The 14,326-nt window shown below is 40.4% G+C and overlaps 1 protein-coding gene across 4 annotated transcripts; it reads left to right on the top strand.

Annotated features, from left to right (window-relative positions):
* The first annotated feature begins 483 nt into the window (after positions 1-483).
* Positions 484-12,497, top strand: SC5D (sterol-C5-desaturase). Of its 4 annotated transcripts, none has more exons than XM_014478644.2 (5): positions 484-635; positions 6,698-6,914; positions 7,678-7,810; positions 9,907-10,007; positions 10,340-12,496. In XM_014478644.2, the coding sequence occupies exons 2-5, from the start codon at positions 6,705-6,707 to the stop codon at positions 10,793-10,795; spliced, it is 900 nt and encodes a 299-aa protein (XP_014334130.1). In that variant the 5' UTR covers positions 484-635; positions 6,698-6,704; the 3' UTR covers positions 10,796-12,496. The 4 variants fall into 4 exon arrangements, with proteins under 4 accessions (XP_014334130.1, XP_014334131.1, XP_005897163.3 ...); XM_014478645.2 differs by lacking the exon at positions 484-635 and adding an exon at positions 740-916; XM_005897101.3 differs by lacking the exon at positions 484-635 and adding an exon at positions 983-1,150 and having other exon boundaries at positions 10,340-12,497.
* Positions 12,498-14,326: the final 1,829 nt, after the last annotated feature.

Below are 14,326 nucleotides of genomic sequence, written 5' to 3'. Positions count from 1 at the left end.
TTTCAATACTTTGGCCACCTGATGTGAAGAACTGACTCATTGGAAAAGACCCTGATGCTGGGAAAACTGAAGGCGGGAGGAGAAGACCACAAAGGTTGAGATGGTTAGATAGCATCACCCACTGGATGGACATGAGTTTGAACAAGCTCCGGGAGGTGGTGATGGACAGGGCAGGCTGGCGTGCTGCAGACCATGGGGTCGGACACAACTGAGCGCTGGACTGAACTGAACTGAAACCTGCTTCCTACAAGACTGCGTTACACACGTCAGCGCCAGTGAGAAAGCAAAAACAAACAAAAATCCAACCTAAACCCCCACGCTCCGCCACCTTAGTACCTAAGTCGGGTCCCGCCTCCCTTCAGCCGGAGAGGGGCGAAAGGGGCGTGTCGGAGCGCGCGGCGCCCACTTGACCGCGGAGAGCCGCCGTCAGCCAAGTCGCGCGATCTGCCGTCATATCAGCTTATGTCGCTAGCCTCTGGTTGGCTGGCGGCGCCGGCCGCCCGGAGCGTGAGGTTAGGCTACGCCCTTCCGGACTTCGGCTGCTTGGCTGACCGCCGCGATCCACAGTCTGGAACTGCGTGGGCTCCGGAGGAACCAAGTCGGCAGCTGGTCAGCGGGAGGCCGATTCTTTCTAGGTAAGGATGACATGGGGGCTGAGAAAGGAGGCCGAATACACCTGAGCGGGATGCGTGAGGAGAGGAAGAAAGGGGGGATGGGGGAGTCAGGTAGAGAGACTTCACCTCCGGCAAGACCCAGGAAGTGAAGTTGAGAGCGTGTCTGTCCCTCCCCTTCCTCCCCCATCCCACTGGCGTTTGTTGACTCGTTCCTGGACGTAAGGCCCTGGGCAGGAGCTGGGGCTCTGTCTGCGAAATTTGGCTCACGGACTCCTGCGCTGACCATTGGCAGGGACGAGCAGGTAGCTGGGTAGGGGGTTGTGATGGGGCGAGTGCAGGGCGCAGGGCACGCGCGCTGGCCGGGGGCTGGCGGGAGGTGAGTTGCAGCCAGAGACCTCCAGGTTAGGTGCCTCTGCCTGGCCAGAGCGCGTATTTCAGGGCACGAGGAGGCTTGGACGTGAAAGAAACAAAACATGAGAATGGACCTGAAGAAAATGAAATGTTTGATGTTGGCTATTGCGAAAATCTATTACAAGGCAAGTTAGTCCACTGAACGCTGGTAAAGCGTTTTGCGACGAATTTCTTTGTGTTCTTGGGTTGGTTTTGTTTTTTTTTTTTTTTCCCCTTCAAGAGGCAAAGGAATTAGGCTGCAGAACTGGTGATTATTTGTGCAAGCCCCAGTTATTGTCATGTAATTAAGATGGCTATAGAGACCCTGGCTTTAGGGGTATTAACACTTTAAAATTATATGCAAAAGTATGTGAGCTTGTAAGTTCACTGAGAATTTAAAAATTTAAGGAGCAGAAGAGATAATGATGAAGAAGCAGTAGAACTTGGTTAAAGTCCGTGGATTTTGCAACCAGCCTGAGGGTGATTGAATCCCAGCCCCAGGATTTGTTTACTTGATCACTCTGGGAATTTTGTGTCCAGATTTCATATAAGGATAATGCTGTGCTATGCTAAGTCACTTCAGTCGTGTCCGACTCTGGGGTAATGCTAATACCTAACTTTTAGGGTGTATCTTGAAAGGGTTAAATGAGTTACTATTTACAGTACCTCATATATAGTAAATGTTGATATTAGAAATGAGCAATTTTTTAAATCAAATAACACTTTTTTCTGCCTTAGGTTAGAGTAATTTTGACTCAGCTGTGCTTCCTGTAACAGTAGTAATAATAGCTCCTGTTTGTTGAGGAGGTTCCACATGTTAGATAATGCCACACCCTATACTTCATCTCTAAATCTTAGAACAGTTCTGTAACTTAACCTAGATATGCTTTCTCCATTTCATAGATGTGGGTTTGAATATAAACTTGAAAATTGAATTGCAGTTTTGAGATCATAATTGTTAGTGATTTCAAACTTTTTTTGTTCAGCTCAGTTCAGTCACTCAGTTGTGTCTGACTCTTTGCGACCCCATGAACCACAGCACGCCAGGCCTCCCTGTCCATCACCAACTCCCGGAGTCCACCCAAACGCGTGTCCACTGAGTCGGTGATGCCATCCAACTATCTCATCCTCTGTCATCCCCTTCTCCTCTTGCCCTCAATCTTTCCCAGCATCAGGGTCTTTTCAAATGAGCCAGCTCTTTGCATCAGGTGGCCAAAGTACTGGAGTTTCAGCTTCAACATCAGTCCTACCAGTGAACACCCAGGACTGATTTCCTTTAGGATGGACTGGTCGGATCTCCTTGCAGTCCAAGGGCTCTCAAGAGTCTTCTCCAACACCACAGTTCAAAAGCATCAATTCTTCAGCGCTCAGCTTTCTTTATAGTCCAAGTCTCACATCCATACATGACCACTGGAAAAACCATAGCCTTGACTAGACGGACCTTTGTCAACAAAGTAATGTCTCTGCTTTTCAATATGCTGTCTAGGTTGGTCATAACTTTCTTCCAGGGAGGAAGCATCTTTTAATTTCATGGCTGCGATCACCATCTGCAGTGATTTTGGAGCCCCCAAAAATAAAGTCAGCCACTCTTTCCACTGTTTCCCCATCTATTTGCCATGAAGTGATAGGACTGGATGCCATGATCTTAGTTTTCTGAATGTTGAGCTTTAAGCCAACTTTTTCACTCTCCTCTTTCACTTTCATCAGGAGGCTCTTTAGTTCTTCACTTTCTGCCATAAGGGTGGTGTCATCTGCATATCTGAGGTTATTGATATTTCTCCCAGCAATCTTGATTCTGGCTTGTGCTTCCTCCAGTCCAGCATTTCTCATGATGTACTCTGCATAGAAGTTAAATAAACAGGGTGACAATTTACAGCCTTAACGTACTGCTTGTCAGAAATTACAGCAATATATTTGTGAGTACCTATTTACTACAACCCACACATTCTGGAAACACTTTAAAACAGGTTTCATCTCACAGTATCTCAGCTGCCTCCAGATGGTCTGAGGTACATTTCCTCCTTCCCTCTAGGCACTGGTATACTATCACAGCAGTTACATACAGGGAATACTCAATACAACTCGCATGGTCTTCAGTTAAGAGTTTTTTTTAATAGGTAGGGACTGAGAGCTTATTAAAGTTTTTACTTACATTGGATATTAAAAGTTAAATAAAAAACAAAGTTAAAGAACGCTCATGGTTAATGTTTGAGTTATTTCTGGCTACACGATACTGTTCCAGATATTATACTAAGTCCTCTACATAAGAACCTTCAAATTTTGAACTTTCAAAGGTGTGAACGTCCATTCCGCCAGTGTCAGTGAAATTGCAGCCTCGCCTCTGTCTCCTGTTGCTGACAGTCCTTCAGCTCTTCCCTCTCCCTCCTCCTCTTCCCTGCTGTCCCTTCCTCTCGTCAGTAAGGCTTCTTGCCTGTTCACTCGATGCCAGCCCCTGTCTGTATGCCAGCTATTGTACTGTACTACTGTGCCTTTCAAGGTATTGTATGGTAAAATTTAAAATGTTTTATTTTTTGTTTGTTTTTTGTGTATTCTTTCTGTGAAAAGCATTATAAACCTATTACAGAACAGTACCATGTAGCCAATTGTGTTACTGGATACTTGGGCTGACTTTGTTGGACTTAGGAACAGAACTTATTCCTATGTAGGGGACTTACTATATATGGAATTATGGCTGTTTGGCATTATAGGTAATATGCAATACTGGTTCACCAACTCAGGCCAACCTTTAAAATGCGCGTGTGCGTGTATGCTAATTTGCTTTAGTCATGTCCGACTCTGTGCAACCCTATGGACCTAGCCTGCCAGGCTCCTCTGTCCATAGGGTGCTCCAGGCAAGAATACTGGCATGGTATTCTCCACACCAGTATTTCTGGTATTTACTTCTGGTATTTCTGGTATTTCCTTCTCCAGGTGATGTTCCCAGCCCAGATCGAACCCAGGTCTCCTGCATTGCAGGCAGTTTCTTTATCGTCTGAGCCACCAGGGAACTAGCCTTTAGTGGTATAGCAATATTCTTTTCAGTTGTTAGGTTCTTCTTAAATGTTTGTTTCGGATATTACTCAATGTACTTGACTCTGTCCTAATTTATGGCTTGAGCAACTAGGCTCCTTTTGATCTTCAGATTCATATTTGCGTGTAGTCTACTGCTTTTATCCAGGAGTCCAGATGAGCCACAGCAATTAGACTTGAGATCCAAACTGAACCCATCGTTCCTCATACCCCAAAAGCTCCTGTTGCACCCAAATATGCTAGCTCCACAATATTCCCTATTTGGATAACATCATCATCCATTCAGGCAAGGTAAAAATCTCACAATCATCTTAGATTTTTTTTAACTGATGTATAGTTGATTTACAAAATTTTATTAGTTTCTGATGATAGGTTTTCATATTTTTCTCCATTATGGTTTATAACAGGTTATTGAATATGTTCCCTGTGCTATATAGTAGGACTTGTTGTTTATTCTTTCTGTATAATAGTTTGCATTATACTTCTAAGTCTCTGATGAATATGTCTATTCTCACAACTGTTGTCTGAGGTCAGGCAATCATCCTCCCTAGGTTAGTGTACCACACTAGTTAGGAGCAGCCAGTCTCCCTGCATCTCATCAGTACAACACATTCCTAACGCAACAGTTTTTCTAAAATATGGGTCTGTTTATACCTCTTTCCTCATCAAAAGTCTTTTGTGTCTCCTCCGTCATGTGTGAGGGAAAGTTCAAATTCCTTAGCGGGGCACCAGATCCAATAGTAAAAGCAGTCTGATACCAGTTTCCTTTTACCAGGTTCATCTTCCACCGTTTTTTCCCCTCTGCTTCACCCTTGTCACGCTCTTAAGCATCCACCTTGCCACGTCCCATGAGCTGTGAATGTACCATGGCCTTTCCATGCCTTTGCAGTTGTTATTTCTAATTGAAATAATTATCCCCCCCACCCTTTTTTTCCCTGGTAATGTCCTTCAAAGCCCAAATCAAAGTACTTCACTGTACAGCCTTCTGTTGTAAGAGGAGATAGTTCTGTTGTCTTTTCTAATTTTGTACAGTTTGCATATATGTACCTTTTTTGTAGGGCTTCTGGGTAGCCCTGTGGTAAAGAATCCACCTCCCAATGCAGGATATGCAGGTTCAATCCCTGGGTTGGGAAGATCCCCTGGAGAAGGAAATGGCAACCCACTCCAGTATTCTTGCCTGGGAAATCCAATGGACAGAGGAGCTGCAGGCTGCAGTCCATGGGGTCCCGAAGGAGTGGGACACAACTTAGCAACTAAACAACAACCTTTATTGTAGCACTTGAATCGATAGAACTATTCCTTCCTATAGCTGCCTTATTTTGAAGATGGATTTAGACTGAATCTTTTTAATGTTTGTATGCTCATCACCTGGTGTAGTTTGAGTGAATTAACAATATATGATGAAGGATAAATGTCAATTGATTATAAATTTTCTTCCATGTCAATGTGAGAAAAAATGCTTACAACTCATATCACAAACAAGGGGCTAAATGCCCTAATAAATAAAGAACTTCTAGAATTTGATTTTAAGAGACTGGAAACTCAGTGACAGTTTTCGGACTTGTTTTTCTTATTGTTGCTGTTGTTCAAAAGTTTTAGTTATAGATGAGGGCTGTTTAGAATACTGGGCACATTTCTCACTACCAACAGTGCAGTGAAGAATGAGAAAATAGATTGTCAGTGACGGAGTCACCGATCAGCCCACAAAAGCTGTGAATTATCCTGCTAATAGTATATGCAGGATCATGAATGTAGACTCAACTTAAGTTTTTCAAAGTTTAAGCATCTGGAACTGGAGCTGGCATACTTTCCTTTCAGAGGGCTAGATAATAAACATTTGTGAGCCATGCTGTGTCTGTTACAGTGACTCAACCTTGACTTTGTAGTATAGAGAAGCAGCTACAGACAATATAATAGACACATGTGGACATAGCTGTGTTTCAACAAAGCTTCTTTACAGAAACAGGCACTGGATTCAGGCCCTGTGGGACCACAGTTTGCCAACCCCTGAGTGCTGGGAAGCCGGCAGCAGGGGGGGTGGGGGGAATAAATGTATTCTAGTTTTCAGTGTCAAGAATACATCTTTTGTTCCATCAGTGAGAGTTCCGGTCAGTCACGAAAATAGTCTCTGACTTTTATGCTTGTGGTCACAACATAGACCCCTTTTAGGGAATTGACCTGAAGTCTCAGCACTGAAGCAAAAGTCTCTGAAATCTGAATCCTTTTAGGAGAAAGATGCCGCTGACACTTGTGGCGGAACGAGAAAGCCATTTACCTAAATACCTTTACTATTTGCATGCTAACCATTACCCTGTCGTCTGGCAAGAGGATATAGTGAAGCAAACACTCAGATGCAATTAGATCTGGGCTTAACACCAGCCAGCCATCAGCCTGGCCTTGGAGAAGAAGTTTTGTGGGCCTGTTTCTCTCACTGAGCTTTGGAGTCCCCACGTATAAAATGAAGAGACTGGGCCCTAGTCCAGAGATGACATTGAAGACCCCTTCTGGCTCTAATGATGGCATTTGCAGGGTTGTAGTAGCAGCAGACTCGTACTTCATATGCTTACGAAGGCAGGAACCTCATATATAGTTGTTCTGAAAAAGTTTTGCTTTGAGAAATGTCGACATGGGGAAGTAATTGTTGTTACCTGTTTATCCTTTAGGGCTAAGATGGATCTTGTACTCAGTATTGCAGATTATTATTTTTTTACACCGTACATATATCCAGCCACATGGCCAGAGGACAACATCTTCCGACAAGCTATCACTCTCCTGATTGTAACAAATCTCGGTGCTTTTATACTGTATTTCTTCTTTGCAACACTGAGTTATTATTTTGTCTATGATCATTTATTAATGAAACACCCACAATTTTTAAAGGTAGGTGGTTTTCTTATCTCTTGTTTAATTACTATTACAGTAAAAATAGCAATGTGATGTATCAATATTTGTGAGATTTTCAGATTAAACTGGTTATAACATTTAGAGTTTCTAAAACCAGCTCCAAATGGGATATTTTTGGAAGAACTAGTCCTCTCTCTCCTTTCCTTAATTTAAACATATAAATAGACTGTCCTTTTTTTTTTTAACTGGAAGCCTGGTCTTGCTAGACACATAGACAAGAATTTCTTTGCTAATAGTGATGAATAAATAAATGTATATATTTGTATAATTGTTTTAATATTAAACTTTCACAAGCTGAAATATGCTTTTACTACGTATATAGTTTTTGACTAGATAATCCAAACTCAGCAGATATAGACCTGTTTAGTGACTTTTCTGTTCCAGTTACTTGTATTTGTCAGTCACCGCAAAGAGTGGGGGGGAAACTGTAGAAAGGGTTGGGGATGGAAGTTAATTATGAAATAAATTATTATTCTTTAAATAGAAATTTGGAATAGAGATTTTGTAAGAAGGGGAAAAGAAGTTTTAGAATTTAAAATATTTGTTGCATTTGCTTCCTACAAAAGGAATGTTTTTTTTTACACACCCCTGCCCAAACAGTAATATTTTAGTAGAAGCGGTTTGGAGGTAAGTGCCTTCATATAAAAGAGACGTTCAAAATCCAATCTGGAACAATTGTGTGCTAGTTTTGTTTAACATGGATTCTGTGCTTTGTAAGTATTGGAAACTTCATTTTCAGAATCAAGTCTCTCGAGAGATTACGCATTCTGTCCAGTCAATGCCATGGATGAGCATCCCCACGGTTTTACTGTTCCTGCTAGAGGTGAGAGGTTACAGCAGACTCTATGACGGCATAGGAGAGTTTCCATATGGTGAGTTTCCATATATGGTGTGAGAGTTTCCGTATATAGTGTAAACTTCAGGCACAGATGGGTTTCTTGAAAGAGTCAAATCTGCCCCTTCTTTTCTTCAAAATAATTAAAAATTCTTCAGTTTGTTTTTATGTGTGCATGCTTAGTTGCTTCAGTCGTGTCTGATTCTTTGCGACCATATCGGCTGTAGCCCACCAGGCTTCTTTGTCCACGGGTTTCTCCAGGCAAGAATACTGGAGTGGATTGCTATGGCCTCCTCCAGGGGATCTTCCCAACCCAGGGATCTAACCCATGTCTCTTACATTTCCTGCATTGGTAGGCAGGTTCCCATTAGTGCCACCTGGGAAGCCCAGTTTGTTTTTAGTATTCTACTTTAATTCGTTCATGTCCTGCCACATATGTGCATTTCTTTAATTTCATCTCAACTTTAAAGTCTTTCTTGTAGATGAGATTGTGCCCAGGAGAAGATTGGCATCATCAGAGCTAGAGTCTTGAATTTGTTTCCTATTACCTATATTGAATTCAAGAATTGCCCCCCCAAAAAGATAAATCTCAAGTGATCGATCCTTATAAAAAAATCAGAAGACAAATTAAAAAAAAACATCCATCATCACTTATTTTTTTAAAAAATCCATCATTATTTATATCACAAAATTGAAACCCTTGCTATGCATGCTGGTTTGGACTCTGATTTTTTTTTTTCTTGCCAATGTTTATGCCCATATTTTCATGCCAATTAGTTTTAGAATTACATTGCATAAATATCCATTTAAATAAACTTTATTTAAATGATCCATACTTTTAGATCTTTAGATTGTTTCCTGTTTTTCTATTATAAACAGTGTTACAGTGACTAAAAGTTTTGTGAAATTCTGGAATTACTTCATCAAGGTACATTTCTAGTATCTAGTATTAGAAGTAAGAATAATACAGAGTTAAAATTTGTTCTTCCTATGTACCAGCTTTAGTTCTAAGCTTTTCACATCATCACTCCATCTTATTCTACATTAATCCTATGAGGTAGGTACTACTATATGCTCCTTTAAAGGTGAGTAAATTAAGTGTACAGAAGAGTTTCAGTAACTCACTGAGCTCACTTGACAACTAAGGGGTGGATCTGGGACTGTAATCCAAGCTTCCTGGCATCAGCACCCCTGCTCTCCTAGTAAAAGTTTAGTTTTCAAAGGAGGGAACAAAAGTCACACTCCAGGGTGCTAAATTGGCTCAGCCTTGGAAGGTGGGCTGAGTTATGAATCAAAGTAAAAGGAGAGAGGTTTGAGTAAAGATACAGAGGCAGGACTCTGAAGATGTTGGGAGGATGCTAAGTGAACCAGGCTGGTTAGTACATGAGTAGATGAGGTTGGAAAGGTCAGAAGGAGTTGGGTTACAGAGTAAATGTTCATAATACCATGGCTTAAGGTAGTTCGTGGAAAATAAAATTCTAAGCAGAGGAGGTAAAATATGTAAAGATGTGTGTTATGAAGATTAATATGAAAGGAAAAACAAATAACATTATTCTCCAGCATTTAAATAATAAAGATACCATAGGAGTATAATCTTTCTGTTTCATAAGTATCTTCATAGTTTAATAAGAAATATTTTATGTAGGACACTTCAAGTTTTTATGAGAGGAAAATGAACAGATCCCAGAGTCAAGGGAAATGGAGGTTGTGATGTATTGAATTAACAAAGCAGATAGTTGGCAGTGTTTGGGTCTAGTATCCTGTTTTGTCTCCTTAGACGGACCTGTCAAAAGTAACCTCTGAACGAACTTATGGTTGCTGGGGGAGGAAGGACAGATAGTTAGGCAGTTTGGGATCAACATGTACACACTGCTATATTTAAAATGGATAACCAACAAGGACCTACTGTCTAGCACAGGGAACTCTGTTCAGTGTTATGTGGCAGCCTGGATGGGAGGGGAGTTTGGAGAAGACCAAACTCCTGAGTCCCTTCACTGCTCACCTGAAACTATCACAGCGTTGTTCATTGTCTATAACCCAATACAAAGTTAAAATATATATTAAGTGGGGGAGAAAGTAAACTGATCCTAGGAGCTGAATCTTGATTCTGCCATATCCTTTTGTCTCTTGTAGGCTGGTTTCAACTCGTTGCTAGTGTCTTGTCTTTTCTTTTCTTCACTGACATGCTGATCTACTGGATTCACAGAGGCCTTCATCATAAACTTGTATATAAGGTAATAAGCTTGACTCATTTGTAGAGGAAGAGAGAAAATACAGTGGATAACTATAAATCCTGTCTCGTTTTTAAGAATTTCCTCTAACTTATTAAATACCTAAGTAGCCTTAGTCATGATAGGTACCAGGTACATTTTGTTTGTATCCTTCTTTATGAATCTGCAAAGGCTGTGCTAAAAATCTTACTGTCTTGGGGATTTTCTAAAGTAATTTGCTAAATTCAACAGGATTTTTTCAGATAGGTCATTTCCCACACCATGAGCATGAAAAGCTAAGTAGAATGTTGCACTGGGTAAAGTCTGTGGCATTAACATGGTCTTTTCTTCTATAGCGCTTACACAAACCTCATCACATCTGGAAGATCCCAACTCCATTTGCGAGTCACGCTTTTCATCCTCTGGACGGCTTCCTTCAGAGTCTGCCTTACCACATATATCCTTTTATCTTCCCGTTACACAAGGTAGTTTATTTAAGCTTGTACATCTTGGTCAATATCTGGACAATTTCCATTCATGATGGTGATTTTCGTGTTCCCCAGCTCTTAAAGCCTTTTATTAATGGCTCGGCTCATCACACAGACCACCATATGCTCTTTGACTATAATTATGGACAGTATTTCACCTTGTGGGACAGAATTGGAGGCTCATTCAGAAATCCCTCCTCCTTTGAGGGGAATGGACCTCTTAATTATGTGAAGAAAATGGCAGAAGAAAAGCACAATAGCCATGGAGGAAATGGTTATAAAAATGAAAAATTATTCAATGGAGAGTGTACAAAGACTGAGTAGATTATTTCCCAATTATTAAAAATTTTTAATCAAGGAAAAATAATTACATACGTTACCATGAGGAGGCATAGCAAGTGAACAGTATCATTTGAAAAATCAGTATTGTGGGTATAGCTGAGGAATGCTCATAATGGTAGATCAAGGGAACATGCCATGTGTACCACGATTTTAACCTCGTGCTCCAAATACTGGATGTTGCTCTAAGGGACAAGTTGTGTCTTTCTAGCCAGCAGATCTGTAATTTGTATAGCCTCAACAGCAGTTTTTTAAAGATAGAGGATAGATTATTGAGGGGACTGGGCTATGTCCTTTTGCCTTAATTTGTGCATATTCATTAAAGTAAAATTCATTGTGCTTAATGATATCAAGACTAAACGGCATAACAAAGAAGTACTAATATGAAGATGATTCCTCGTATCAGGAATGATTAAGTATTTGGTACAGTAAGTTCCCTATGTAAAAACAAGTTCCGTTCTGAGAGCCAAGTTCGTCAGTCAAATTTGTTTATAAGTCCAACAAAGTTAGTTCATCTACCCAACCAGCACAATTGGCTAAATAGTACTGTTCTGTAATAGATTTATAAGTCTTTTCACGCAAATAATATGTAAACACAAAAAATAAACATCTTTACTCGTACAGTACAGTACCTTGAAAAGTACAGTAGTATAGTATAGCAGATGGCACATGGGCTGTCATCGAGTGAACAGGCGAGGAGAGTTACTAACTCAAGGAGGTGGGAGATGGAGGAGCTTCAGACCATCAGCAATAGGGGATACCAGCTGCATCACCACTGCTTTATGTTTGCTTCAGACATCCTGGGCTTGAAATAAACACACTGTACTCTGCAGCACTGTACAGTAAAGTGCACAAAAGCACAGCCACGTGTACAGGATGCACGCGTGTGACAGCGTACACTAGACATGTGAACCTACGTGATTGGACACGCGAGCGCATGTCCTCATCTTTGAAGGTTAGAAACGTGAAGGTTCGTGTGTAGGGGACTTACTGTGTTTGTATGGTAACTTGTGCTTTGTTAAGTAGAAACGTAGGTTTGAAAAAAACCATAATGTATTATCAGCTCAGTAACCTGATTAATAGCAGGTTATTATTGTCTTTCCAAACATAGAAAACTTACTCTGGTGACATCGTCAACTGTTACATTTTACTGATGAACAGATACATTGGAATTTTAGAAAACTTTAGTACTGCCATGATTTAATCCAGATCCGGGATTAAAAATTTTGATGTTTATTGTTTTCAATTGTTATTTAATAGATGTAAAATGATGTGACTCTGAATATATGTAGAAAGGGAAATTTGATGCCCAGGTAATACATTTAACGCTACTGGTGTTTTTAATTAAATTGATGCACTGCACTTTTGATATGTTTCAAACTTACAATCCTGTGATTTCTATAAAAGGAAATAATTGCCAAATGGTTTAGGCCTTTCACTGAAGATTAGTTTAGAAATCTTATTTCAACACCCTCCTGTTTCTTTACTTCTTCCCACTCCCTCTGTGAAAAGTAACAGATAACTTTCATTAAGAAATGTCATGTGTTGTAATATAAGTATATTGGGAAAACATGGTTTGCAAAGGTATTGTGTAATCTATTTATGTAAACAATAAAAGTTGATTATGACTGTTATTAAAGTGTATCAGTTAAATATTATATAAGAATAAAATACTCTTTGTACAAATTTTATATCAATGTGAAACTTCAGAAGTGATGTGGATTGTCAAAACTTCTAGAATATCTCCAAATGCTTGCTATCAAGGGGAGAAAGAGAGAAGGGAGTGCCACTTTCTTTTTATATTTCATATCTTTTATTAGATTCTTTTAGCAAGACACCAGTCATAAAATTTAATGCTTTGGATCCAGAAGAAAATGTTTGGTTTTTTTCCCTTTCTGTTTAAGTTATTGTCACGGTGTTGCTTAAGCATCCCAGTATACCATTTCGTATTTTGTAACTGGTCAGTGCATCTAAATGCTTTTCACTAATCCCCATGCTCCCTGTTTTCCTCTCTGCCTGAGGGAAAAAAAGGAATTAAGAAGTAAACTTTGTTTCCCCAAATGAGGAAAGCTAATATTTATTGAAATTTTATTCTTAATCAGGTAAAAGTCCTTGATGTAAGGACACTGGAACCCAGCTGGTAACTTTCCTGAGGTTATTTCTCTTCTCATGTAAAGTCCAGCATGGGTGTTTCTGGTTGGTGAACAGATTTCCACAGTTACCTGAGACCCAGGCTCCTTCCATCTCTGGGCTCTGCTATTCTCCTGGTTTACAAAGTCTTCTCTGTTGAAGGAGCCAGCAGGGGAAGAGGGTAGAGTGCCCATGTTGCTTTGGATAAAACTTAATCATGTGGCCCATCTAACTGGAAAGGATTCTGGGAAATGTGTCCAGCTGTGTCCCTGGGAGGACAGGGTCGCCAGTTGTTGACCAGCTAGCCATTTTGCCACGCCCATGTGATTTATTTTCCTCTTTTTGAGGATCCCAATAAAGGTATTGAGGGGATGAATGAGCTCAAAATCATTTCAGATTATCCATTCACTGGATGTCTTAGTGCTCTTAATTCCGTAACTTCAATTATGAGTGTTAAAGTTTCCTCTAGATTCTTAATACTGTATACCTAATAGAAAAGAAAGAATATAATTTATGAGGGAAGTTTCCGCAAAGATCTTAGTAGTAAACTAGTCTCTGCCCTGCCTCCTCTCTCAAGTTCTAATCTCATTAAGCAGTGTTATGTTAAGTAATACAAACACTGTTTTTTGTGCACAGTCACCACATCATGCTGTTTTCCTTTAGAGGTGTTCAGAAATTGCTCATGGAAGGGAGGATCTAAATTCCTTCCTACAGCAATATCAAGTGAAAGACTTTGGAGGAGTTCAGATGTTGCTCATGGACGTGAGAATTTAAATTCCTTCCCACATGAATATTAAGTGAGAGACTTGCCTTTGAAACTTTTTGTGGTTATAAGATAGAAAATCAACAGACTTCCTTGGCGGTCCAGTGGCTTAGACTCCACAATCCCAATGCAGGGGACACAGATTTCAATCCCTCTCAGGGAACTAGAGCCTACATGCCACAATCAAATATCCTGCATATCACAACTAAGCCTGGGCGCAGCCAAATGAATGAATAAGTGAAATTTTTTTTTTTTTTAAAGAAAAGGATCACATTTCCCCCTTTTATGGTAGGAACTGGGAAATAGATGGAGACAGTATAGAGCACATTGCAAAACCTGAAGACATACCGAGTCATTGTCCTTATCTCCTCGTCTCTGAATGCCGTCATTTCCCTGTTCCTCACTGCCCTGTATTGTGTGTGTGTTTTCTTTTCCTCTCTCATCTTCAAAAAGGCAGCGATAGACTGGCAGCGAATTATGAGTTCTGCTTTGGACATGCAGAGTTTCCAGTGCAGGCAGATTATTTCAACAGAGAATGCCTGAGAAGACGGAGATAGGGAGACAAATTAGAACAAAGATTTGGGATAAATTCAGTGAGGAGAAGTTTGAGGCTATGAGGTTGC

Source organism: Bos mutus, chromosome 15, assembly GCF_027580195.1.
Source record: "Bos mutus isolate GX-2022 chromosome 15, NWIPB_WYAK_1.1, whole genome shotgun sequence".
Lineage (NCBI taxonomy): Eukaryota > Metazoa > Chordata > Mammalia > Artiodactyla > Bovidae > Bos > Bos mutus.
This window is presented reverse-complemented; position numbering and strand designations above follow the sequence as displayed.